The sequence below is a fragment of the Nerophis ophidion genome, linkage group LG11 (genome assembly GCF_033978795.1).
Source record: "Nerophis ophidion isolate RoL-2023_Sa linkage group LG11, RoL_Noph_v1.0, whole genome shotgun sequence".
Classification (NCBI taxonomy): domain Eukaryota; kingdom Metazoa; phylum Chordata; class Actinopteri; order Syngnathiformes; family Syngnathidae; genus Nerophis; species Nerophis ophidion.
In genome coordinates this window covers 36,157,134-36,184,420 of record NC_084621.1, presented here as the reverse complement: position 1 = coordinate 36,184,420, position 27,287 = coordinate 36,157,134, and the positions used below count along the sequence as shown (strand labels likewise).

Genomic DNA, 27,287 nt, shown 5'->3' with positions numbered 1-27,287 from the left:
GTGTGTGAATGTGTGTGTGAATGGGTAACTGTGGAAGTAGTGTCAAACCGCTTTGAGTACCTTGTAGGTAGAAAAGCGCTGTACAAGTACTCAAAAAGGTGTTGGAAATAAGTCATTATTTTATTTTATTTTTACTTTCAACACTTAAATGTAGAGTTCCACTTCAGAGCTCTTTGTTGATTATACATTTTTATTTTTGTTTGTTTTGTCCCGTGTTGTCATGAAAAACTTTGTTCATTTTGGCAAACAAAAATATGCATTTTTTCCCCCCAAATAATATTTCAAAATTGAATTTTTGATGTGAATTAATTAGAGCCTTTAGGTCACTTAATCAAAACAACACTAATTTCGATTCCTCATAAATTTTTGAGAAGTGACCATTTTAAAAAAAAAAAAACAGGCAGCTTTGTCATTCGAGTCAACATTCCAACTTTTTCTTGTTACATTTCACTTGTAAGCTCTTGTATTCGACTTTATATGGAATATTATTTAAATATGTGTCAAGGGCGGTTAAAAGAAATATCTGCAGACCGCGAGTGGCCCCCGGCGGCACTTTGGACACCATTGGACTCCCACTTCCAAAGACATGCACCTGGGGATAGGTTGATTGGCAACACTAAATTGGCCCTAGTGTGTAAATGTGAGTGTGAATGTTGTCTGTCTATCTGTGTTAGCCCTGCAATGAGGTGGCGACTTGTCCAGGGTGTACCCCGCCTTACGCCCGATTGTAGCTGAGATAGGTGCCAGTTCCCCCTGCGACCTCAAAAGGGAATAAGCGGTAGAAAATGGATGGACTATACCATTGGGCGGCGTGGCTCGGTTGGTAGAGCAGCCGTGCCAGCAACTTGAGGGTTCCATGTTTGATCCCCCCTTCCACCATGGTCACATTCACTGCCAACGATACTGGTTAAAATGTAACTGATATAATGGGGTTCCTTATGTCAGTGGTTCTCAACCTTTTTTAAGTGATGAACCCCCTGTGAACATTTTTTCTGATTCAAGTACCCCCTAATCAGAGCAAAGCATTTTTGGTTGGAAAAAAAGAGCTGAAGTAAAATACAGCACTGTCATCAGTTTCTGATTTATTATTGCATAACAGTGCAAAATATTGCCCATTTGTAGTGGTCTTTCTTGAACTATTTGGAAAAAAATATATAAAAATAACTACAAAAATTGTTGAAAAATAAACAAGTGATTCAATTATAAATTAAGATTTCTACACATAGAAGTAATCATCAACTTAAAGTGCCCTCTTTGGGGATTGCAATAGAGATCCATCTGGATTCATGAACTTAATTCTAAACATTTCTTCACAAAAAAAGAAATCTAACATCAATCTTTATGGAACATGTCCACAAAAAAATCTAGCTGTCAACGCTGAATATTGCATTGTTGTGTTTTTTTCACAGTTTATGAACTTACATTCATATTTTGTTGAAGTATTATTCAATAAATATATTTATAAATTATTTTTGAATTGTCACTATTTTTAGAATATTAAAAAAAAATCTCACGTACCCCTTGGCATACCTTCAAGTACCCTCAGGGGTACGCGTACCCCCATTTGAGAACAGCTGCCTTATGGAATGGGCTTTGAGTCACTTCGAGAAAAGGGCTTTATAAACACAATTCACTTCACTAATTAGTCTGGCAGTCAACTAAACCCAACTTGTGTTTTCATGCCGGTCATTACAAATACGTGTTTTAAAAACATTACTGGAATTTACAACTCAATTCAACGTCACGCACCACAGTTAAAAAAAGGCCTCCCCTCTATGCTGGTGGAACGTTCCAGAATGACGTCATAGGTTGCGTCAGCCAGAGCCAACATGGCGGACGAGAAAAACACAAACATGAAATCCGACAAGAGTAAAGCTTGTTTTAATAGGTTTAAACAACTCGTAGATGGCGTAATGGAGGAAAAGGACCAACACGACGACGTACCTGAAAGCTGCACCACCGCGGAGTACTGCGACAAGTTACAGGCGTGGATGTGCCACTACTACACGGGCTATGTGACATGGCAGAGCTGGCTGGCGGCATCAGCCATGTCTTATCCCTGTGTCTTACAGTCTGTTAACGGGACGTCGACGGCGCATCTCGATTCTGCTTATCAGAGTTTGTTCACTGGTCCGCTCGGCTTTCCGTTGTCGGCCCCTGCACCTGCCTCCGCTTCCCCGGGCAGCCGCACAGGTGACGCCGCAAGCGGGGCAGCAGTGCCGACTCACCCCCGGCAGCTCCAGCAGGAGAATGGAAATGCACGGAGGCCAGGTAAAGATAATTGCTTTCAATAACAGCATATTTATGTGGATTTAACCCTCCAAGACACAAAACATATACAGTGGGGCAAAAAAGTATTTAGTCAGCCACCGATTGTGCAAGTTCTCCCACTTAAAATGATGACACAAGTCTGTAATTTTCATCATAGGTACACTTCAACTGTGAGAGACAGACTGTGAAAAAAAAAATCCAGGAATTCACATTGTAGGAATTTTAAATAATTTATTTGTAAATTATGGTGGAAAATAAGTATTTGGTCAACCATTCAAAGCTCTCACTGATGGAAGGAGGTTTTGGCTAAGAATCTTCCGATATATGGCCCCATTCATTCTTTCCTTAACACGGATCAATTGTCCTGTCCTCTTAGCAGAAAAACAGCCCCAAAACATGATGTATCCACCCCCATGCTTCACAGTAGGTATGGTGCTCTTGGGATGCAACTCAGTATTCTTCTTCCTCCAAACACGACGAGTTGAGTTTATACCAAAAATTTCTATTTGAGTTTCATCTGACCACATTACATTCTCCCAATCCTCTGCTGTATCATCCATGTGCTCTCTGGCAAACTTCAGCTGGGCCTGGACATACACTGGCTTAAGCAGGGGGACACGTCTGGCACTGCAGGATTTGATTCCCTGTCGGCGTAGTCTGTTCCGGATGGTAACTTTTGTTACTTTGGTCACAGCTCTCTGCAGTTCATTCACCAGGTCCCCCGTGTGGTTCTGAGATTTTTGCTCACCGTTCTCATGATCATTTTGACCCCACGGGATGAGATCTTGCGTGGAGCCCCAGATCGAGGGAGATTATCAGTGGTCTTGTATGTCTTCCATTTTCTGATAATTGTTCCCACAGTAGATTTTTTCACACCAAGCTGCTTGCCTGTTGTAGATTCACTCTTCCCAGTTCTGGTGCAGGTCTACAATTATTTTCCTGGTGTCCTTCGACAGCTCTTTGGTCTTGGCCATAGTGGAGTTTGGAGTCTGACCGTTTGAGGCTGCGGACAGGTGTCTTTTATACAGATAACGAGTTCAAACAGGTTCCATTAATACAGGTAACGAGTGGAGTACAGAAGAGCTTCTTAAAGAAGAAGTTACAGGTCTGTGAGAGCCAGAAATCTTCCTTGTTTGAAGTGACCAAATACTTATATTCCACCATAATTTACAAATAAATTCTTTAAAATTCCTACAATGTGAATTCCTGGATTGTTTTTTCCACATTCTGTCTCTCACAGTTGAAGTGTACCTATGATGAAAATTACAGACCTCTGTCATCATTTTAAGTGGGAGAACTTGCACAATTGGTGGCTGACTAAATTCTTTTTTGCCCCACTGTACGTCACATATGTATACGGAGCAGAGAGGTAGCAGCTTGGGTAACGTTAGCAGTGGTGCGGGTGGTAATACGAGAGAAAGAAGGTGTGAATCTGGTAACAAATGAAGGAAGAATTAATTCCCAGGAAAAACAGCAGGGGGTCCATTGTCTGGCGGTGGTTTGGCTTCAAGTGGGAATATGTCGAACAGACAGCTGCAATTTGTCAAGTGTGGGGTAAAATCGTTGCTACAAAAAGTAGTATTACTGCTAATATGTAGCATCATTTGAAAATTCACCTGCTAGAGAATGAAGAGTGCTTACTCCGCATGGCAACATCTCCATTTGATGCCACACCAACAAAATGCAGAGGCAACCCTTTCCACATCAACACCGTATGAAAAAAATTGTGAACAATATAAGGAGATAACGTCTGCAGTAACCTACCACATAGCGATTTGATTTCCTACTATGCAGCTAATTTTTATTTGACAGTTATTGAAACATCTTGTGTAACATCATGCACAAAAGTGCACTTTGTTTTAAACTATTGTAGTGGCGTTCTGTACACTTTAATTTAGTGTTGTTTTGATGTCATTTTAATGACATGCACAAAAGTGCACTGATAGCTTGTTTTAAAATGTCTCTGACAATCTTGCACTTTCTGTTTTGAAATTACATGAATGTTTGTGCCACTGTTTAATAAATACAGTTTTGGTAAATTGACTTAGTTCTGATTTCCCTCTCTGCATGAAAGTTTAAAATGAGCATATATTAATGCAGTATGAACAAGAATGTTTTAATCATCATACTGGTGTGATTATATGCATCAACTGTTAATTCAAGGCTAAGGCAAAATATCGAGACATATATTTTGCACCGTGATATGGCCTAGAAATATCGAGATATTAAAAAAAGGCCATATCGCCCAGCCCTGAGTGCCATTTTTTTACTATAAAATTTACTGATTTGTTTTTATTATTACAGTATACAGAAAAAAATATATAGTAATTAACAGCTAGGCAAATTCATAAAATGTTGTTTAACACCCCTACCCTAATATCTACAGATTTATTAACACTTGTGGTGTTTTTACTATAAGACCTGTCAGCTCTCTGGTTTTTGTTTTTACAGTGTATTAGTGTTAATGGAAAAATGGTACCACGTTTTTTATGGTAAAAAAGCTGGTAGCTCAGTTACCAGAATTAAAAGAATAAAAAAGCAGTGGTACTGTTTTTCCATTTACAGTAGAATGTTGTAAAAAAACACTGTACAATTTAGGTGATTCTAATCTCTGAGTTCTTTTCCGTCTTTATCAGTAGTACTGTTTTTCTATATACTGTAATATGTTTTAAGAAAAAAAAACCCGGAATATATTTCATAGTAAAATCCTGTTGACTGAGTTGCCAGTTTTTTACTATAAAATCTACAGATTTATTTTTTTATTCAAGTATACAGAAGTAAATAAATATAGTTATCAATTACAAAGGCTAATTCATATAATATTTGCTGTAACAAGTCGCCATAACTGCAGTGTGGTCCTCAATCAATCAATCAATGTTTACTTATATAGCCCTAAATCACTAGTGTCTCAAAGGGCTGCTCAAACCAATGAATATGAGTTCAACAACCCTGCCCTAAGATCTGCAGATTTATTAACACTTGTGGTGTTTTTGCAATAAGACCTATCATCAAATCATGGAATTAAAGTGACGCTTCTTTTTTTTCCACTCAGCAGGTCAAGAGTATACTATCCCGTCACCACTACAGAGACTTCTGGCTGAAATTGTGGACTTCCTCATATTGTTTGTCATAAAAGCGAGCATAATTATCAGTGTTATGCATATGACTGGAATCAAGTAAGCTTTTCATTTATTGCTTATGATGTTTGACAGTGTAAGGATGATTAAAAATTGTTTGTGCCTGGCTTTTTTTTTACCAGGGACATTTCCAAGTTTGCTTTGCATTTTATTGTGGATGAAATCGACGAGGAAACGTCAATGGAGAAATTGATGCTGGTTGCTCTGTTCTACCCAATATTAGTGTGTTTTTATGAGGTGAGTACTCATGGCTATGAGGATGACACTACATGCTTTTTAATTTTTTTTCAATTTTTCAATTATTTATTTTTTTATTAAATCAACATAAAAAACACAAGATACACTTACAAGTAGTGCACCAACCTAAAAAACCTCCCCCTTTCATGACAAAAACCACCCTTTTTCATGACAAAAAAAAAGAAAACTCGTCCGCAACTACAAAAAGTTTGAGGACCACTGGTCTAGAGTCCCATTAGGCTACTGTTTATTTACCTGCATCAGTGCAGATTTAGGCATATTTTTAAAGGTTTAGAGGCAAATATACAAATGATTAGGGCTGGGCTAATAAATCCTTATCAATATATATTGCGATATATATGAATATATATCACAATTTACATTATCGATATTATTATTATAAATTTTTTTATTTATTATTTTCATCTACAATTCATCATCTGCAGTAGTTTTTATGTCAATTTCACATTTTGTCTCATTATTTAGTTATAAATGTCCCTGTTGTGTAGCATTGTTTGCTAGCGATAACAAGACTCAATATATGCTGTTGAGCCTACGAGAGATGTATTCATCTAGTTTATTAATACAAACCCCGTTTCCATATGATTTGGGAAATTGTGTTAGATGTAAATATAAATGGAATACAATGATTTGCAAATCCTTTTCAACCCATATTTAAGTGAATGCACTACAAAGACAATGTATTTGATGTTCAAACTCATAAACTTTATTTCTTTTTGCAAATAATATAACTTAGAATTTCATGGCTGCAACACGTGCCAAAGTAGTTGGGAAAGGGCATGTTCGCCACTGTGTTACATCATCTTTTCTTTTAACAACACTCAATAAACATTTGGGAACTGACTAAACTAATTGTTGAAGCTTATAAAGTGGAATTATTTTCCATTCTTGTTTTATGTAGAGCTATGGTCGTTCAATAGTCCGGGGTCTCCGCTATCGTATTTTACGCTTCATAATGCGCCACACATTTTCGATGGGAGACAGGTCTGGACTGCAGGCGGGCCAGGAAAGTACCCGCACTCTTTTTTTACGAAGCCCCACTGTTGTAACACTTGTCTTGCTGAAATACGCAGGGGCGTCCATGATAACGTTGCTTGGATGACAGCATATGTTGTTCCAAAACCTGTATGGACTTTTCGGCATTAATGGTGCCTTCACAGATGTGTAAGTTACCCATGCCTTGGGCACTAATACACCCCCATACCATCACAGATGCTGGCTTTTGAACTTTGCGCCTATAACAATCCGGATGGTTATTTTCCTCTTTGTTCTGGAGAACACCATGTCCTCTGTTTCCAAATATAATTTGAAATGTGGACTCGTCAGTCCACAGAACACATTTCCACTTTGCATAGTTCATCTTAGGTGAGCTCGGGCCCAGCCAAGCCGGCGGTGTTTCAGGATGTTGATAAATGGGTTTGCCTTTGCACTTACAGATGTAGCGACCAACTGTAGTTACTGACAGTGGTTTTTTGAAGTGTTCCTGAGCCCATGTAGTGATATCCTTTACACACCGATGTCTGTTTTTGATGCAGTACCGCCTAAGGGATCAAAAGTCCGTAATATCATCGCTTACGTGCAGTGATTTCTCTAGATTCTCTGAATTTTTTGATGATTTTACGGACCGTAGATGGTAAAATCCCTAAATTCCTTGCTATAGCTCGTTGAGAAATGTTGTTCTAAAACTATTGGAAAATTTGCTTACAAAGTGGTGACCCTCACCCCATTCTTGTTTGTGAATTACTTAGCATTTCATGTAAGGTGCTTTTATACCCAATCATGGCACTCAAAGGTTCCCATATAGCGTGCACACCTGTGGGATGTTCCATATAAGTGTTTGATGAGCATTCCTCAACTTTATCAGTATTTATTGCCACCTTTCCCAACTTCTTTGTCACGTGTTGCTGGCATCAACTTCTAAAGTTAATGATTATTTGCAAAAAAATGTATATATTTATTAGGGCTGGGCAACGATTAAAAATTTTAATCAAAGTTAATCGCACTATTTCTCCGATTAATCGCGATTAACTGCATTGTATACGCAAAGCCCAATAATGAATTCAAAAGTAGTGTGTAGTGGACCTTTATTGGAATATTCTCCCACATGAACAAAAGCGCCAAAACATTTGTTGTGCAAACACAATTTAAATCAGTCCTTGTTAAACAGTAGCAGTTAGATAGCATATTTTATGAAAATCAACTCAAAAAATGTAAATACAAACATTTAAACTTATTGCCACTGCCAGGGTATTTAAGTTATCCTGTTTGTTATGGAAAATAAATATAATCTACATACAAATCTCTGAACCACAATCATAACATCTGAACAGGCAATTTCTGAGGTAACAGCAGAAACATTTTTTTTTTTATCAGGGTCTTATGTTTAAAAAAACCTATATTATAGGTAGTGGGCTGTTTTAGGGAATTTTTTATCAAATTATCCGTAGTAGCAATATTAATAATGTTCTGTTTATTCTGCGTAGTGCACTTAAAATAATTATGACCATATCTTGATATGATGGGAATTTTCCGATTGTTTGCTTGGTGCTTTGATAAACTGAACGCATATACATGGTACTATTTGTGATGTTATGAGCCAGGGAAAAAAATAACTACCCTACCCAGCATGCAACAGGAGTGACGAGCATGCGGGGTAGCCCGGTATAGGTTGTGTCGCCATGACAGCATCTTGTATGTTGTGATATGCACGCTCTGAAAGTAAACGTTAAGAACTCAGCCAACACTCCTCGTCTGCATTATTCATAAATAGACAGACAACACATATACTCCGCTGCTTCACAGGCCGCTGGATGTAGCCGGCAAAGTATTCCCATGCTAGCCAGCCGGTCTAGCAAGCACGCGTCTATCAGTCCAAAACGGCCCGATCCATCCACATTCAGAATTGTCTGGCGGTTGTAAGTGATCCCAGAGTGACCACGCTGTAAGCCAGCCATGAAATTTGCAGAATTGTCCGGTATTTTTGCCAAATGTTCCATCTTTACCAAGAGCCCCTCGAAGCCGAAGCACGTCCGGGCGTCGCCATCTTGCTAAGAAAAAGCGTTAACAAAATAAAAGCATGTAAACAACATACGCAAATGTGCGATAAAATAATTGTCGGCGTTAATAGATTGATGAGTTAACGCGTAATTAACGCATTAATTTGCCCACCCCTAATATTTATCAGTTTGAACATCAAATATGTTGTCTGTGTAGCATATTCAACTGAATATGGGTTGAAAATGATTTGCAAATCATTGTATTCCGTTTATATTTACATCTAAAACAATTTCCCAACTCATATGGAAACGGGTATGTACTATTAAGGATGTTTTCTTGATGCTAACAAACAGCGCCAAAGACGCTATATTGTGGTCCTCTGTGTCGACCAAAGAACAGCTTTCCTGCACAAAGTCAACATAAGCTTTTAGTTTCGGTTATGAAAATGGGCAAAGAAATTACGGTGGATTGGACCAACAAACACAATATTTATTACTAGGACTTAACATGGCGTCAGTTTATTTGCACAAGCAGGTCTTCGTAGTTATATTTAGGCAAAGCAACCATAAAAGAACGCAAACGAATGCAATCTCTTGTCCTTTTGTACATTTAGTTCTGCTCTCAAACACTACTATTATAGTAGACGATAAACTCGATTGCATCACAGAAAGGTTCTTATTTTACAAAGTGATTGCTGCAGCTCAGACACAAGCATGGTCCCATTGTATTCCACAAGATAATGAAAATTATATTATTCATACATTATTTGCTTACATCATACATATTCATACACCAAGAACATCCTTGCGGCCTCCCAGTGGCTGTGGATCCGTAGGGGGGATCCGTGGTGTGCTACTTGGACACAGGCCTTGGTCTGATCACCCCCGGCTGGGTCGCCCGGGCGAGGGTGTCTGATGATTAAAGACCCGAAACACCCTATAACCCCGGGTTTATCAATGATGTCCAAGCATCACCGTGAGGTGTATTCAAGTACAGTAATATGCTATATTTTCTGATGATCCCTTACATCACTATATTTCATTGGTAAAACATCCCATTTGCAATAACCACTAACAAATCCTTTTTATCAAACCATGAACTCTGTTGCACCACATTTCAAAAAGTAATCAATTTTGTAATGTTAAAAAAAAAATCTACGTATATATCTTTTAATAAAGCTTGTCACTCTTTGACCAAATGACCAAATCAACAGCTGCACTGTAATGCTGCGTCTGTCCACGGACTCGTCGCGCTAAATGCTAAACCACCTGAAACTTTCTAGATCTCGGTCCGGCTGATCGGCCAAGTTACCAGACATAGCTGACACTCGTCCAGCCATCGTAGATGCCTCCATTGGGACATCGGAGAGAGTGGAAATTAGATCGCTTCCATTTTTCTCGTCTTTAAGTTCAGTGTTAGCAATTATAGTTGTTGCTTATTTGACAACTTCTCCGTCTTAAAATTCCTTATTTTTTTAATCAAAAAATATGTAGCTCTAAGATGAGGCCACTTTTTGCTTTTTGAGACTGTTTTGACGTTTTTGTGATAACGGATTTTGCTTACAAGGGATTTTAACTACCTTAGGTCGGACATCACCTAAACTTAAATGTAAAAAAATGTACAATGAACATAGTTTTAAAATCTGTATATATACAAGGGTGATTAAAAAAAGAATAACCACAGAACAAAATTCAATTTTAGACGCAGCTCACTACTGAGTTGTGCTATTTTTAGGAAAGGCGTGCGGGCGACTCATGTGGTCCTTCGGGACGACCTGGTACCCGCAGGCACCGTGTTGGTGACCCCTGATTTTTTATATCCTAATTGTCACAAAGGTAAAAAAAAACCCCCGAAACAAGCATCTTTTTCGTGTTTTTCTCGCCATCTCCGGGTATAAGTTGAACATCAAAGTTGACCAAATTTTCGATTTATGGCCACATCTTTCTACTATCCAGATGAGAGGCATGATTTACAATCTAAATGAACTTTTACCAATGCAGAGGCAATGCAGCAGCTCACCAGCTCAGTATGTCATCCATCCATCCATTTACTACCGATTGTCCCTTTTTGGGGTTGCGGGGGGTGCTGGAGCCTATCTCAGCTGCATTCGGGCAGAAGGCGGTTTACACTGTGGACAAGTCGCCACCCCAGCGCAGCTCAATATGTCAATACCTGCATAAACTAGTTACCTCTTTATGACCACCGCACCGCTTAAAGTAGTTCCTCTGCGTTAGTGTTTTTATTAGCAATACCGCTAATACTTGGTTATTATTCAGGTCACGATATGTCAATGGTTTATTGTTAGTGCTTTTCAGATGTTTTTAGAGGGTTTTTTGGCCAATCCTGAGCATCTTTTATATGGCTCAGAATGTAGGAAAACCACTTTATCCATTCTGTCGCATCCTTAGGATATTATGGCCAAACACCATTTCAAATGAAAAACTCTGGGAAGTCTTGAAATATCTTGAGTTGCATTGTATGTCACTTTTAGTAAATAAAAAACCTTTGCTCAATATTTAATTTTTGTTTAGTTTCACTTGTATGTGTTCTCGTCTTACATAGAGATTGTGAATTGTATGCAAACTTCCAGGAAAGGGCAGTCCGCCTTTAATATTACTAATGAACAAACATGCTGTTAAAGTATGTTTATGATTAGATATTAGGAAATAATGTGTTAATATTGTACAATTTGTGTAAATTATTGTATTTACTGTAAATAATCACATACAAACAATAAACAAAAAAGACAAGTGACAACTACAATTCAGTTCAATCCAATATGTTCAAAGGTCATGTGTTTATATTCCAAATAATGTCCAAAGTTCATATGAAAAGGTAAAACAATAAGTTGGTAGGTCCAAGGGGAAAGAAAAGTGTTTGAGGAACCCAATTCAAAACTGCTACGCTGCTTCGGAATTAACTGAAAAAGTAAACTCTGTGTTTCGATTTATCGTTAGGGAAAAGATTTGGCTTTAATATAAAATTAAATAGTACGGTCATTTTTGAAATATGGCCGTTAACCTGTCACGATGACAACATTATTTGTTTGGGATTTTAAATTAATGCAGCATGTGATGCTGCAAAACTAAACTAAAACTATTACAAAGGACATGTTGATTCACTGCTAAATAAAAGTCCTGTCGCCAAGATCACGTGGCCCTTATTTATGCCAGGGGCTGGCATTAATGCCAAATCAGCGACAGTTCAAGTGTTAAAATAAGTTCACCACAAGTCACCCTAATAATGAGTGATGCTGTTATTTCTGTGGGCATAGTCAGTTGTTTTTTCCTTTTCTAATCATGCGCTACCATTTCCTTGCAGATTGTGTGTATTTGGGGACCAGGAGGAGCCACTCCAGGAAAGTTCATTATTGGACTCCGAGTTGTGACGTGCGACTCATCAGTTCTGGTTCAGCCCAACCGGGTCCTTGTAGTGCCGGCGACTAATGTCTCTTTCTCGGCGTGAGTAGAAAATGTTTGTTGTTATTAACACAACTGGACATTCAGCCAAACTTGCGCAATTACGGAAACATTTGGAGCATGAAGAATGGAATTGCAAACATGTTGCTTAGCTTTACTACTGGGCAAATAACCTCATTTTAAATGTACAGTTAGGCTAAATAAAATACCTAGCTAGTTTCTAATGATTCTCATGTCATAATTTTGTTAAATCCAATCTTTTCGGTCACATTGCAAAAGATGTGTGACTTTTATGTGTTTAATTTGAACAAAAAACTCTCTTGAAGTGAAATTATGTGGACAAAGCATGGTAAACGCAAAGTTTTGATTGGTTTAGGTGTCCATCCTGGGGCATTTGTGGCAATTTCAAGAAGTCTGTGCAACTGGAGTTAATATTTATAATTAAACATAGGAATCTGAAAAAGAAGAGGGTAAGAATTTTGGCTACGGCTGTTGTGGGGCACTTGTTGTTGCAGTCTGTACCATGACTCACTGTCGCGCCAAGACCAAAGTCTCATTTGTAAGCTGCTTTTTGCTGATAACGTAACTTTGATGTCTCACACGGCAGGCAGCCTTCAGCATCTCGTCAGCCGCTTTTCCCACACATGACAATCATTATAAAGACAAACGTACCGGTCCAGGATGCACATTGCATTGTCCATTTATGGGTATTGTTGGGTTGCATATGTCGTCACGTCCAGCCCATTAAATACATGTGGTGGTCAAGCCAGCGTCTGTTCACAATGTGTACCGGTACTAAGCGCCATTTAGCCTTTTTCGAAGAAAAATGCCCTATAATGGTGTTATTTTTGACTGAACGAACTGTTCAAATCGCAAAAAGGATAAAAGTTTCTTCAGAGTTCCTCGAGAGGTAATCACAAAGGGCGCAAAAGTGCAAGATTTTACCAAATGACGACGAGAAAAGTAGAATGCACTTTCGTCCAAGGGAGCAGAGTCAAAGAATGCACAAGTTTCCAGTGATCACTTCGTTAAAGGTTTGTTTGATATACTTTTAACGTTTAGTGTTTGTCATTGAAGTAATGCCTTGATATTATTTGTATTTCTTAAATTTTTGCTACGAGTGTTTTGTTAAGCACTAACTCGGGGAGTCTAAATAAAAAAAAAGTAAATGTGAGTAAAACCTAAAATAATGAAGCTTTTACGAAAGGCAGCAATCCTTAATTAACTAAGATGGCGGCGCCTGGACGGGCTGCAACATCGCGAAGCTCTTGCTAAAGATGGAACATTTGGCAGAAATACCGGACAATTCTGCAAACTTCATGGCTGGCTCACATCGTGGTCACTCCGTGATCACGTACGACCGCCAGACACTTCTGGATGTGGACATATCGGGCCGTTTTGGACTGATAGACGCGTGCTTGCTAGACGTGCTAACTAGCATGGGAATCCAATCCAATCCAATCCACTTCATTTACATAGCACATTTAAACAACAATAACGTTTCCAAAGTGCTGCACAGCCATGTTAAAAACAATATTATGCTCCACCAATGACTGAACAAAACAAAAAATGAATAAAAATAAAACCAATAAAAACAATATAAAAACAAATATGATTAAAAACAATTTTAAAGGGTAAAATCTATTAAAACAGTAAAATTAAAATAAAAGTGTATAAAAAACACAGAGGACAACAGAGGACCACACAACTCACGTAGTGTTAAAAGCCAAAGAATAAAAGTGGGTCTTAAGACGAGACTTAAAACACTCCACTGTGGAAGCAGTTTGAAAATGGAGCGGCAGAGTGTTCCAGAGCTTAGGGCCGACCACAGAGAAGGCCCTGTCTCCCCTGGTCTTAAGTCTGGTCTTGAGCACCACGAGCTGGAGCTGGCTTTCGGACCTCAAAGCGCGCGCAGGGATGTAAATTTGGATGAGGTCCGAGATATATTGAGGTGCCAGTCCATGTAAAGATTTAAAAACAAACAGCAATGTTTTAAAATCAATTCTAAAATGAACAGGGAGCCAGTGCAAACTCTGAAGAATTGGGGTTATATGCTGGCGTTTCCTGGCCCCTGTTAAAAGTCGTGCTGCTGCGTTCTGGACTAACTGCAACCGGGAGAGAGCTTTTTGGCTAATGCCAGCATAAAGTGCATTGCAGTAGTCCAGGCGACTTGAAATAAAAGCATGCACGACTTGTTCAAAAAGGTTAAAAGATAAAAACGGTTTAACCTTTACTAAAAGACGAAGGTGATAAAAACACGATTTTAAAACGCCATTGACTTGTTTGTCTAGTTTAAAATCGCTGTCTATAGTGACGCCAAGGCTGGTGACTTTGGGACGCACATAATTTTGCAATGGTCCCAAGTCAGTGAGGGCCGGACCAAAAACTAAAATTTCCGTTTTTCCCTCATTCATTATTAAAAAATTCTGGGCTAACCAAGCCTTGATGTCACATAGACAGTTAAGAAGGGGTGTCAGGGGGCCGTGGCTTTTTGAAATCGGCATATAAATTTGGCAGTCATCTGCATAAAAGTGATAAAACACTCCATGTTTCTTAAAAATATCTCCAAGAGGGAGGAGATAAAGAGTGAACAGGATGGGGCCTAAAATAGATCCTTGGGGGACACCACAGTAAAGCGGGGCAGAAGAGGAGGTGGCGTCCCCCAGCCTGACAAAGAAGGACCTCTCAGACAGGTAAGATCTGAACCACTCTAACGCAGTCCCCCTGACACCCACACAGTCTCTCAGGCGGTCTAAAAGAATTGTGTGGTCGACTGTGTCAAAGGCAGCTGTAAGATCTAAAAGCTCTAAAATGGTAGAGCTGCCAGAATCAGACATTAAAAGCAAGTCATTAAAAACCTTTAAAAGTGCAGATTCAGTACTGTGCAAAGCTTTGTATCCAGACTGAAATGGATCTAAAGTGCTATTTTCATCTAAAAAAGGCTGCAGATGTGCCAGAACACATTTCTCCAAAATCTTTGACACAAAAGGTAATTTGGAAATGGGCCGATAATTTGAAAAACTTGTCGGATCAAGACCTGTTTTTTTAATCAAAGGCTCAACAACAGGTTTGTTACAAAAGGAGGGGACACAGCCAGAAATCAAGCTGCTGTTGATAATGTTCCTAACAGACGAATCAATAGTGTCCCAGATTTCTTTAAAAAAGCGAGGGGGGACTGGGTCTGTGGAACATGATGAGGGTTTTAGCTTGCCGACTATTCCTGTAAGTACAGGCATGGACACAGGCTCAAAGTGACAAAACACAGTCGAGCACTGAGTGGCCACATTAAAACTTAATGGAAAACGAGAAAGATTTGCCCGAATAGAAGCAACCTCCTTATCATTAAAAAAGGAGAGAAATTTTTCACAAGTTTCACTTGTCATCTCCAGTGAAGTGGCTGGATTCGGTTTAAGAACATTACTAATAGTATTAAAAAGAACACGTGGCTTACTGATGCTATTTAAAATTATGTCTGACAAATATTTTGTTTTCTCAGCTTTAACCACACTTTGATAATTTCGACAGTTTTCTTTTAAAATTTGATAGGAGACTTCCAAGTGATCCCCTTTCCACTTGCGCTCCGCCCTTCGCCACTCACGCCGAGCTGTGCGTGTGGTTTCATTGAGCCAAGGTTCCTGTTTTGGTTTGGGACGTATAGCTCTGAGGGGCGCTATATAATATCCAGAATCTTAGAACATGTCGAAAGAAAAGAGTACATCAATTGTTCAGTGTCTGCAGGGTGTGATATACTCTGCATGGACTCAGTAAACAAAGGAGAAAAGGCGGCTGCAGTGTCAGACCTAATAACACGCGCATGACGCACGGCAAGCGGCTTTACATCAGGTTCAAAAGTTAAATTAAACATAACAGGACTGTGATCACTGAACAACGCATCACCAATAACAACATTGTCAACAATAAAACCATAAGACAGTACGAGGTCTAGTGTATGCCCGCGTTCGTGTGTAGAACCACACACAGACTGTACAAAGTTAAAAGAGTCAATGACACTCAGGAAGCTCCTGGATAAAGGTTCGTCCGGGCAGCAGGTGTGAATATTAAAATCACCAACAATTAAGACACGATCATATTTGGGCAGGATTTCGGCCAGAAATTCAGAAAAGTCATTTATAAAGTCTTTGTGGTACTTGGGTGGTCGATATACGACGACACACAGGACGACACCGGAAAGACCCAGTTCAAACATGCATAGTTCGAAGCTTGAAAAGGAGGATTGCAGGCGGATCTGACGGCATTTAAAGTCATTTTTAAAAACGACTGCTAATCCTCCTCCTTTTCGGCCGGACGACCGTGGAGAATTAAAATAGGAACACTCCGGAGGCAGAAGTTCATTAAGAGCGGCGGACTCACCGACTCTCAGCCAGGTTTCTGTGAAACAGAGGAGGTCCAGTCCGCGGGAGACGAATAAATCCTTCAGGATAAATGTTTTGTTGGTCAAGGATCTTGCGTTAACAAGACTGAACTTAACGGGGGCCGGCGCGTCCAAGGCCGCTGCTAATCCAGGTGGGGCCTGACACAGAGCCCGCAGGTGGCGGGAATTCACGCCGCGTCTCCGGGGAATACTTCGGCGGCTACATCCAGCGGCCTGTGAAGCAGGGGAGTATAGTAGCAGCGGGGGCCGTCTACGGAGCAGACGCCAGCGGTGTGTTCGGAAACGCGGATGTCGAGTGGGGCTAAAAACACAGCAGAAGGCTAATCCCCACAGAACACCACTTCCCTCCATCCTGAAGCCGGATTTAAATGGAAGATGCGAGACTACTGGTCTGGGTAAGGAGTCAGTTAAATTAGAACAAGTTTTTTCTGCTTTGATTGTTTCAGAGTTGGACATGTGTTCTACCGAGGTGGCAAACTATGATGCGTGCAGTTTATCAAAGCAACAAACAAACAATGCGTGCAGTTTATCAAAGCAACAATCAAACAATCGGAAAATTCCTGTCGTATCAATTCCTAGATATGGTCGTAATTATACTAAATGCACTGGGCATAATAAACACAACATTATTAATGTTGCTACTACGGATAATTTGATCAAAAATTCCCTAAAACAGCCCACTACCTATAATATAGGTTTTTTAAACATAAGATCATTGTCTCCCAAAACGTTGTTAGTTAATGATATCATCAGAGACAACAATCTTAACGTCATCGGTCTCAGCGAAACCTGGCTTAAACCAAACGACTTTTTTCCGCTAAATGAGGCATGTCCTCCTAACTTTAAACATGCGCACATTGCCCGTCCTCTTAAAAGGGGTGGGGGGTCGCACTAATATACAACGAAAACTTTAACCTTAGTCGTAACATAAATAATAAATATAAATCGTTTGAGGTGCTTACTATGAGGTCTGTCACACCGCTGCCTCTACACCTGGCTGTTATCTACCGCCCCCCAGGGCCCTATTCGGACTTTATCAATGAATTCTCAGAGTTCGTTGCTGATCTAGTGACACACGCCGATAATATAATCATAATGGGGGACTTTAATATCCATATGAATACCCCATCAGACCGACCGTGCGTAGCGCTCCAGACTATAATTGATAGCTGTGGTCTCACACAAATAATAAATGAACCCACGCATCGCAACAGTAATACGATAGACCTAGTGCTTGTCAGGGGTATCACCGTTTCCAAAGTTACGATACTCCCGTACACTAAAGTATTGTCCGATCATTACCTTATAAAATTCGTGGTTCAGACGCATGTTCGTCAAACTAATAATAATAATAACTGCTATAGCAGCCGCAACATTAATACGGCCACAACGACAACTCTTGCTGACCTACTGCCCTCGGTAATGGTACCATTCCCAAAATATGTGGGCTCTATTGATAACCTCACTAACAACTTTAATGACGCCCTGCGCGAAACCATTGATAACATAGCACCGCTAAAGTTAAAAAAGGCTCCAAAAAACCGTACCCCGTGGTTTACAGAAGAAACTAGAGCTCAGAAATTATTATGTAGAAAGCTGGAACGCAAATGGCGCATGACTAAACATGAGGTGCACCATCAAGCATGGAGTGATGGTTTAATAACTTATAAACGCATGCTTACCTTAGCTAAAGCTAAATACTACTCAAATCTCATCCACCGTAATAAAAACGATCTTAAATTTTTGTTTAGTACGGTAGCATCGCTAACCCAACAAGGGACCCCTTCCAGTAGCTCCACCCACTCAGCTGATGACTTTATGCAATTCTTTAGTAAGAAAATTGAAATCATTAGAAAGGAGATTAAAGACAATGTGTCCCAGCTACAGCGGGGTTCTATTAACACTGATACGATTGTATATACGGCGGATACTGCCCTCCAAAATAGTTTCTCTCGTTTTGAGGAAATAACAGAGGAATTGTTACAACGTGTAAATGGTATAAAACAAACAACATGTTTACTTGACCCTCTTCCTGGGAAACTGATCAAGGAGCTCTTTGTATTATTAGGTCCATCAGTGCTAAATATTATAAACTTATCACTTTCCTCGGGCACTGTTCCCCTAGCATTCAAAAAAGCGGTTATTCATCCTCTTCTTAAAAGACCTAACCTCGATCCTGACCTCATTGTCTCACCTTACCTTTATTTCAAAAATCCTTGAAAAAATTGTTGCGGAGCAGTTAAATGAACACTTAGCGTCTAACAATCTATGTGAAACCTTTCAATCCGGTTTCAGGGCAAATCACTCCACGGAGACAGCCCTCGCAAAAATGACTAATCTATTGCTAACGATGGATTCTGATGCGTCATCTATGTTGCTGCTCCTCGATCTTAGCGCTGCTTTCGATACTGTCGATCATAATATTTTATTAGAACGTATCAAAACACGAATTGGTATGTCAGACTTAGCCCTGTCTTGGTTTAACTCTTATCTTACTGATAGGATGCAGTGTGTCTCCCATAACAATGTGACCTCGGACTACGTTAAGGTAACGTGTGGAGTTCCCCAGGGTTCGGTCCTTGGCCCTGCACTCTTCAGCATCTACATGCTGCCGCTAGGTGACAGCATACGCAAATACGGTGTTAGCTTTCACTGTTATGCTGATGACACCCAACTCTACATGCCCCTAAAGCTGACCAACACGCCGGACTGTAGTCAGCTGGAGGCGTGTCTTAATGAAATTAAACAATGGATGTCCGCTAACTTTTTGCAACTCAACGCCAAAAAAACGGAAATGCTGATTATCGGTCCTGCTAGACACCGACCTCTATTTAATAATACAACTCTAACATTTGACAAGCAAACAATTAAACAAGGCGACACGGTAAAGAATCTGGGTATTATCTTCGACCCAACTCTCTCCTTTGAGGCACACATTAAAAGCGTTACTAAAACGGCCTTCTTTCATCTCCGTAATATCGCTAAAATTCGCTCCATTCTGTCCACTAAAGACGCTGAGATCATTATCCATGCGTTTGTTACGTCTCGCCTCGACTACTGTAACGTATTATTTTCGGGTCTCCCCATGTCTAGCATTAAAAGATTACAGTTGGTACAAAATGCGGCTGCTAGACTTTTGACAAGAACAAGAAAGTTTGATCACATTACGCCTGTACTGGCTCACCTGCACTGGCTTCCTGTGCACTTAAGATGTGACTTTAAGGTTTTACTACTTACATATAAAATACTACACGGTCTAGCTCCATCCTATCTTGCCGATTGTATTGTACCATATGTCCCGGCAAGAAATCTGCGTTCAAAGGACTCCGGCTTATTAGTGATTCCGCAAGCCCAAAAAAAGTCTGCGGGCTATAGAGCGTTTTAATTTCGGGCTCCAGTACTCTGGAATGCCCTCCCGGTAACAGTTCGAGATGCCACCACAGTAGAAGCATTTAAGTCTCACTTTAAAACTCATTTGTATACTCTAGCCTTTAAATAGACTCCCTTTTTAGACCAGTTGATCTGCCATTTCTTTTCTTTTTCTCCTATGTCCCACTCTCCCTTGTGGAGGGGGTTCGGTCCGATCCGGTGGCCATGTACTGCTTGCCTGTGTATCGGCTGGGGACATCTCTGCGCTGCTGGCTCCGCTGTGAAGGGGACTCTAGCTGCTGTGTTGGATCCGCTTTGGACTGGACTCTCGCGACTGTGTTGGATCCATTATGGATTGAACTTTCACAGTATCATGTTAGACCCGCTCGACATCCATTGCTTTCCTCCTCTCCAAGGTTCTCATAGTCATCATTGTCACCGACGTCCCACTGGGTCATTATTGTCACCGATGTCCCACTGGGTGTGAGTTTTCCTTGCCCTTATGTGGGCCTACCGAGGATGTCGTAGTGGTTTGTGCAGCCCTTTGAGACACTAGTGATTTAGGGCTATATAAGTAAACATTGATTGATTGATTAATGAAGCTTTCAGCACATATACAATATTGAGATTTATAGTTATGTTTTGATGAAGATGGGAAACAACGTGTACTTGTAAAGGACGCATGCAACAAACATGACTGTAGATGCGCAGTTAAATCATGAAATGCAACCTTACTCAAGTAAAACCGATGCGTATTTATCCGGGAGAGGCTTGATACCAATTTCCTTGACCCAGCCACACACAAAGAATTTGTAGACATCCATGCTTTTCCAAGTTTTCATCTGTAGAATTCGTAGAATAGCATGTCTGGGAATCCTTTATGTCACTCGACAAATCTTTTTTTGATAAAGTATAGAGATGTATTCTATTGCATTGTTAGATTTTTGGATTGTATCTGTTTTTTGCATGAAGGACAAGGCCTCTTGCATACTCAGTTTACACCAGGGGTCACCAACATTTTTGAAACCAAGAGCTACTCCTTGAGTACTGATTAATGCGAAGGGCTACCAGTTTGATACACACTTATATAAATTTCCAGAAATAGCCAATTTGCTCAATTTACCTTTAATAAATAAATAAATGTATATATATATATATATATATATATATATATATATATATATATATATATATATATATATATATATATATATATATATATATCAAAAAAAGGGTATTTCTGTCCGTCATTCCGTCGTACATTTTTTTCCTTTTATGGAAGGTTTTTTGTAGAGAATAAATGATGAAAAAAACACTTAATTGAACGATTTAAAAGAGGAGAAAACACACACAAAAAAAGAAAATTTAATTTTAAAACATAGTTTATCTTTAATTTCGTCTCTTTAAAATTTACAATTCAACCGAAAAAAATTAAGAGAAAAACCAGCTAATTTGAATCTTTTTGAAAAAATTAAAACAAAAAATTATGGAACATTATGAGTAATTTTTCCTGATTAAGATTAATTTTAGAATTTTGATGACATGTTTAAAATAGGTTAAAATCAACTTTGAAATAAAATAAAATTTGATTGTACAGATTTTGTAGATTTGCCAGAATATTTTTTTGAATTTTAATCATAAGTTTTAAGAAATATTTCACAAATATTCTTCGTCGAAAAAACAGAAGCTAAAATGAAGAATTAAATTAAAATGTATTTATTATTCTTTACAATAAAAAAAAAATACTTGCACATTGATTTAAATTGTCAGGAAAGAAGAGGAAGGAATTTAAAAGGTAAAAGTGTTTAAAAATCCTAAAATCATTTTAAGATTGTATTTTTTCTCAAAAATTGTCTTACTGAAAGTTATAAGAAGCAAAGTAAAAAAAAATTATGAATTTATTTAAACAAGTGAAGACCAAGTCTTTAAAATATTTTCTTGGATTTTCAAATTCTATTTGAGTTTTTTCTCTCAAAGAATTAAAAATGTCGAGCAAAGCGAGACCAGCTTGCTAGTAAATAAATAACATTTAAAAAATAGAGGCAGCTCACTGGTAAGTGCTGCTATTTGAGCTATTTTTAGAACAGGCCAGCAGGCTACTCTTCTGGTCCTTACGGGCTACCTTGGGCCCGCAGGCACCGCGTTGGTGACCTCTGGTTTACACGCTGTTTGCTGCACAACAGCCATCTTAGCTTGATTGACTACCACTGGTTTTTACGTCTCAACGTCACTGTCTATCGACAAGGAGGTTAACTGTAGGATTGCCAAGGCTGCAGCGGTCATGACACGCCTAATACAGAGGGTCTAGAATGCGGGTTTCTAAACTTTTTGACCTCGGGGCCCAACTTTTCTACTACAGAGGGCCCTGGAGCCCACTCAAATATTAACACTAATTTAGAAATGCTACTCTTGATTTTATTCGTATTAAATAATCATATCTAACCTACGTACAGTTTTCAACCTTGTCAAATGATATGACACCATGTGTTAATCACAAAGACTAATATTTTTTTAACACATAAACCTTAGGCTTAGGTCAGGCTGATAAGAAAAAGAAGTACTTACCAAATACTGCATAAGAAGATACTCACAAATAACTGACGGAAACTAAATGTACATACAATTATGTTGTGCTACACTAAAAAACATGTAATAATGAATATGTTTAACTGAACTGTCAATAAAATAAAGTGCAAAATAAATTAGAGGTTTACCAATTTAGTCATAATTTTAGCATTTAAGAAACTTCTCTATGAATTTAGCTCCAGACTTCTTGTTTGTTTGAAATTGTCATTACTGCCACAAGTGGTGGAAAAGTTCAAATGAAAATCATCGTAAAACCGCGATTGATAACTGCACTTTGCTGAACTAATTGACTGACAGGTGCCAGCTCAATAGCTTAAATGCTAACATGAAATGAGACTCTAATGTATTTTCACATAAAGAAATAACATTCCCCAATCTAAACTTATATAAACTAAGATACTGTGCTCTCTTAGAACAGACTGATCTCGTATTCCTCTGATTAATACTCAGAGGTATACGAGATGGACATGTTCAAGGACCGCTCAACTAGGACAGCTGAACAAGGGCTGAGTGATTATATGATTGTGATTGATGTTCGCGATGAATTTGAGTTTGAGTACGATGATCAGCTCCTAGCATTTCTACCTTGATCAAACACGGCGGAAATGTCTGTTAGAAGATAACAGTCAGGAAGCAACAATGCTTGGTATTATCCTGCACGGAACAATCCACCTTTATTGACCGTGATCCAATGTGTGTGTGCGTGTGACTGTGTGTGTTTGTGTATGTTTTCGTGAAAGTGTTTGTCTGTGTGTATGCACAAATGATTAGAGACACAAGAATACACGTCCCTAATAATAACTAGAGATGTGTATTATTGTCTCTAAAAGGATTGGTAACTATAGGCAAAATTCCCAAAAAGTGCAGTTCCCAAGTACAAAACAATATTTTACACAATACAAGCTTAACCATTAAACGGGCTAAAATACAAAGACTAAAAGACTTTCAGCGACTCATAAAAAATAGTGGGTTTTCTAACAGTGTGTCTATTTATTTTAGTTAAGAAAAAAAGGCACAACTTTGCAGAAAGATTTCAGTGTGTGTATAAGTTTTTTTTCCCTTCATTTTTAAGAACACTGCGATAATAATAACCGTGATAAGACGTTTTTGTATTGTTTGATTCCTATCAAGCGCATTTAATAAAAGGATAACGTTATGTTACAAAAGCATTGTTTGGAAAAGCCTTTGATTTTACTCTCCGGTTCAACAACAATACAGCAACTATGGCATCCCTTTTTGAATCCTTCCGTTCTTGAAGATGTATTTTGTCAGATGCGGCAGACATCATTTTATTCGGCCTGTATGTACAGTGTCCAATTTAGACATTTGTTTGTTGAATATGTCCACGTATGCCACTATTGGTAAAATATTCTAGTTGTTGATAGTGGTGTCATGTTTTCCGGTTTAAAAATAGCGCTAATTTGGAGCATGCTGCAAATTGCATCTGTTAATACAAAGACAAATGTACAAATCAGTTCTGTTGACTAATCTATTTTATGCCCATTCAGTGTGACGATCACAGTTGTGTTGTCCAGCTCTCTAACATTGCTTCTCTGTCTTTCCTGACAGGTCAACTGTCCGAGCCTTGAGCAAGAACTTTTCAATCGCGTTCTTCTTCCCAGCTTTCATCACGCAGCTTTTCTTCCAGCACAACAGGACTGTGTACGACATGGTCGCTGGCACCATTGTCGTCAAGCGCTCCAGGGTCAGATGACCCCGACGAGCACCACAGCCTGCAAATGTGCACCGCAAGGAGTGTTTGGAACTAAATGTCACGACCTAAGTCTGGTTCAGCTGTTGTTGCGTCCTGGGCAGGGTCGGTGCATATGGGTAGGTCTGCAAGTGTCTCTTTGCCAAGTTTATGTCTCTTTTCAAATCTGGCGAGAGAATTAAAACACAATTGACCTCTTTATAGATACTCAGATGAGGGGTGAATATGTTCTTTTACTTTGTATGAAAGTTGCTAAGTAAGTTGCTATGTATTCTTAAGTACACATATTGATAAATTATAAATGGGTTGTACTTGTATAGCGCTTTTCTACTTTCAAGATACTCAAAGCGCTTTGACACTATTTCCACATTCACCCATCCACACACTGATGGCGGGTGCTGCCATGCAAGGCCCTTTCCATGACCCATCAGGAGCAAGGGTGAAGTGCCTTGCTCAAGGACACAACGGATGGCAGAAGCTGGGGATCGAACCAGGAACCCTTAAGTTGCTGGCACGGCTGTTCTACCAACCGAGCCATGCCGTTTGATGTCAAACAGGACTAGGGATGGGTACTCAATCCCAGCAGTCCTACTTGGTAACAATTCACATAAAGCCCAACGGTGCCATGTTTTGATACCCAGGTTGCACGGGACATCACGGGCAGTTGCGGACTCTGGTGTCTCTTTGCACTTCGACACGTGGCTATCACTCCAGCAGAACTGAGAGCTGACTCAGTCATACTATGTTGCAATTTTCAATGCCATCAAAATAATTGACAAAAAAAAAAAAACCTCCAATGTGAGTAAAGTAAGGCTGCACTTTTCCAATCCTAATATAAATTGGCTCTGCTTTTGACGATTTTACATGGCGATCTCAACACCTCCTAACTTGTTAATTGACACAACAACTAAGATGCAAGTTACGATCAAACAGCTGCTGCTTAATAAGTACAATAGTTACAGTATTAACACTGTGGGGTGCAACAAAAAAAATAAAAGGCACCATAAACTATACATCAGTGATTATCAACCTTTTTTCAGTGATGTACCCCCTGTGAACATTGTTTTAATTGAAGTACCCCCTAATCAGAGCAAAGCATTTTTGGTTGAAAAAAAGAGATAAAGAAGTAAAATACAGCACTATGTCATCAATTTCTGATTTATTCGATTGTATAACAGTGCAAAATATTGCTCATTTGTAGTGGTCTTTCTTGAACTATTTGGAAAAAAGGTATAACAATAACTACAAACTTGTTGAAAAATAAACAAGTGATTCAATTATAAATAAATATTTCTACACATAGAAGTAATCATCAACTTAAAGTGCCCTCTTGGGGATTGTAATAGATATCCATCTGGATTTATCAACTTAATTCTAAACATTTCTTCACAAAAATAGAAATTTTTTAACATCAATATTTATGGAACATGTCTACAAAAGATCTAGCTGTCAACACTGAATATTGCATTGTTGCATTTCTTTTCGCAGTTTATGAACTTACATTGATATTTTGTTAAAGTATTTTTTTTTTTTTTTTAAATCTCACGTATCCCTTGTCATACCTTCAAGTACCCCCAGGGGTACGCGTACCCCCATTTGAGAACCACTGCTATACGTGACTGCCATCTAAGGTCCTGGACTTAAAACATACTCAGAAATTGGATATAATCAGCACATTTGCAAATGTTGCAATCATAATGTCATTTCATTATCAAAAACAGTTATTTATTAACACGCACAAAAGATTCCCAGGTACTGGGTATTGGTACCACATCAATTCACATGCAAATGGTACCCATCCCTAAACAAGACTATAGTAGAGCTGTTCACATCTCCACACAAACATTCTTTAGATTAGCATATATTAGTATTTCACCCCCCCCTCAAAATATGTTCATATTGCAACGTTAGCTTCTTTTTGTGATTTTTTTTTTGCTCTTAAATGAAATAGGCACTTTGCATTAGGTGAGGACTTAGTTTTGAGTTTGGCTCCCTCCAGTGTACATACGCCAGACATGCTCTTTGCATGCACAGTATACAAATGTATGAATAATCAATATTAATCCCTTAGTATGATGCAGTGCAACAAACCACAATAATGAACAAATTGTTCAATTAAGCCCACCCCCCAACTTGATTGCTATGTATCTTTGCAAATGTTTTGGTATTAGATCTAATTGAATTATGCTTATTAATGTGACTGTAAAATACATGTTTCGCACTGATGTGAGGAGCATTAAAAGAGTGTTGCTATTTGGATAGTATACGTGTGTGTGTGTGTGTGTGTGTGTATGTGTGTGTGTGTGTGTGTGTAATCTATTTGGTATTTTGACTTGTTCTCAACTTCTGGCTGCCATCCAGGAAGAGAAAATGTGCAGGAAGGAGATTTTAGTGAAGGGGTGCTGCTCATCATTCTATTTTACGACAGACCTTTGTGTGTAAACCTCACTGTGCAATAAATCTGTACGCGAGTTAACAAAGTGCCACCAGCAATAATTAATGTGTAATTGTGAGAGTTCATAACATAAATGGGATGAAGCCAATGGTCACGTGACTTTCTTTATTCATAGACCACACACTCTGACGTCATAGTCGGCCTGCAGTCAATTAGACGTGTCATTATTGCAGCATGTATGGAAATGTCAAAAATACGTTGAATCCAAGATCCGACATTCATTACTTAGCTTTGTGCCCTATCAGCAAGCATTTCAACACTAGCATCCGCCTTCAGTGATCAATCATCCAGCACCCAAGAAATGTCAATAAAAGTTCAAGTATGTAGCATTTAACATGAGGTATACAGCATCAAATATCCAACATACAGTATTTAGCATGTATCAAATAGCATAAAGCATCAAAGTGTTGATAAACATGCACAGTCATCAGTCCAAGGGCATGCGGCTCTTGAGTGGCGCCCGAGTGGCTCCCTGGAGCATTAAAAAAAAAAAGTATTAAAAATGGAAAAAGATGGGGAAAATGTTTGTTTGAGTATGTTTTTTGTTTGAGGACAAACATGACACAAATCTTCTCAATTGTTAGAAAGCCCACTGTTTAATATGTGTGTGTGTATGCTTCACTGGTGAGAGCATTTGGTGAACGTCTGTTTGTCCTACTAATTTTGGCGGCTCTTAAACTCACTATAGTGT

General features: G+C 38.9%; 1 protein-coding gene across 2 annotated transcripts; it reads left to right on the top strand.

Moving 5' to 3' along the window:
• Positions 1-1,777: 1,777 nt before the first annotated feature.
• On the top strand, positions 1,778-26,684 carry LOC133561989 (protein FAM8A1-like). Of its 2 annotated transcripts, none has more exons than XM_061915757.1 (5): positions 1,778-2,271; positions 5,327-5,447; positions 5,531-5,645; positions 11,985-12,124; positions 24,000-26,684. In XM_061915757.1, the coding sequence occupies exons 1-5, from the start codon at positions 1,830-1,832 to the stop codon at positions 24,142-24,144; spliced, it is 963 nt and encodes a 320-aa protein (XP_061771741.1). In that variant the 5' UTR covers positions 1,778-1,829; the 3' UTR covers positions 24,145-26,684. The 2 variants fall into 2 exon arrangements, with proteins under 2 accessions (XP_061771741.1, XP_061771740.1); XM_061915756.1 differs by having other exon boundaries at positions 5,324-5,447.
• The last annotated feature ends 603 nt before the right edge of the window (positions 26,685-27,287 follow it).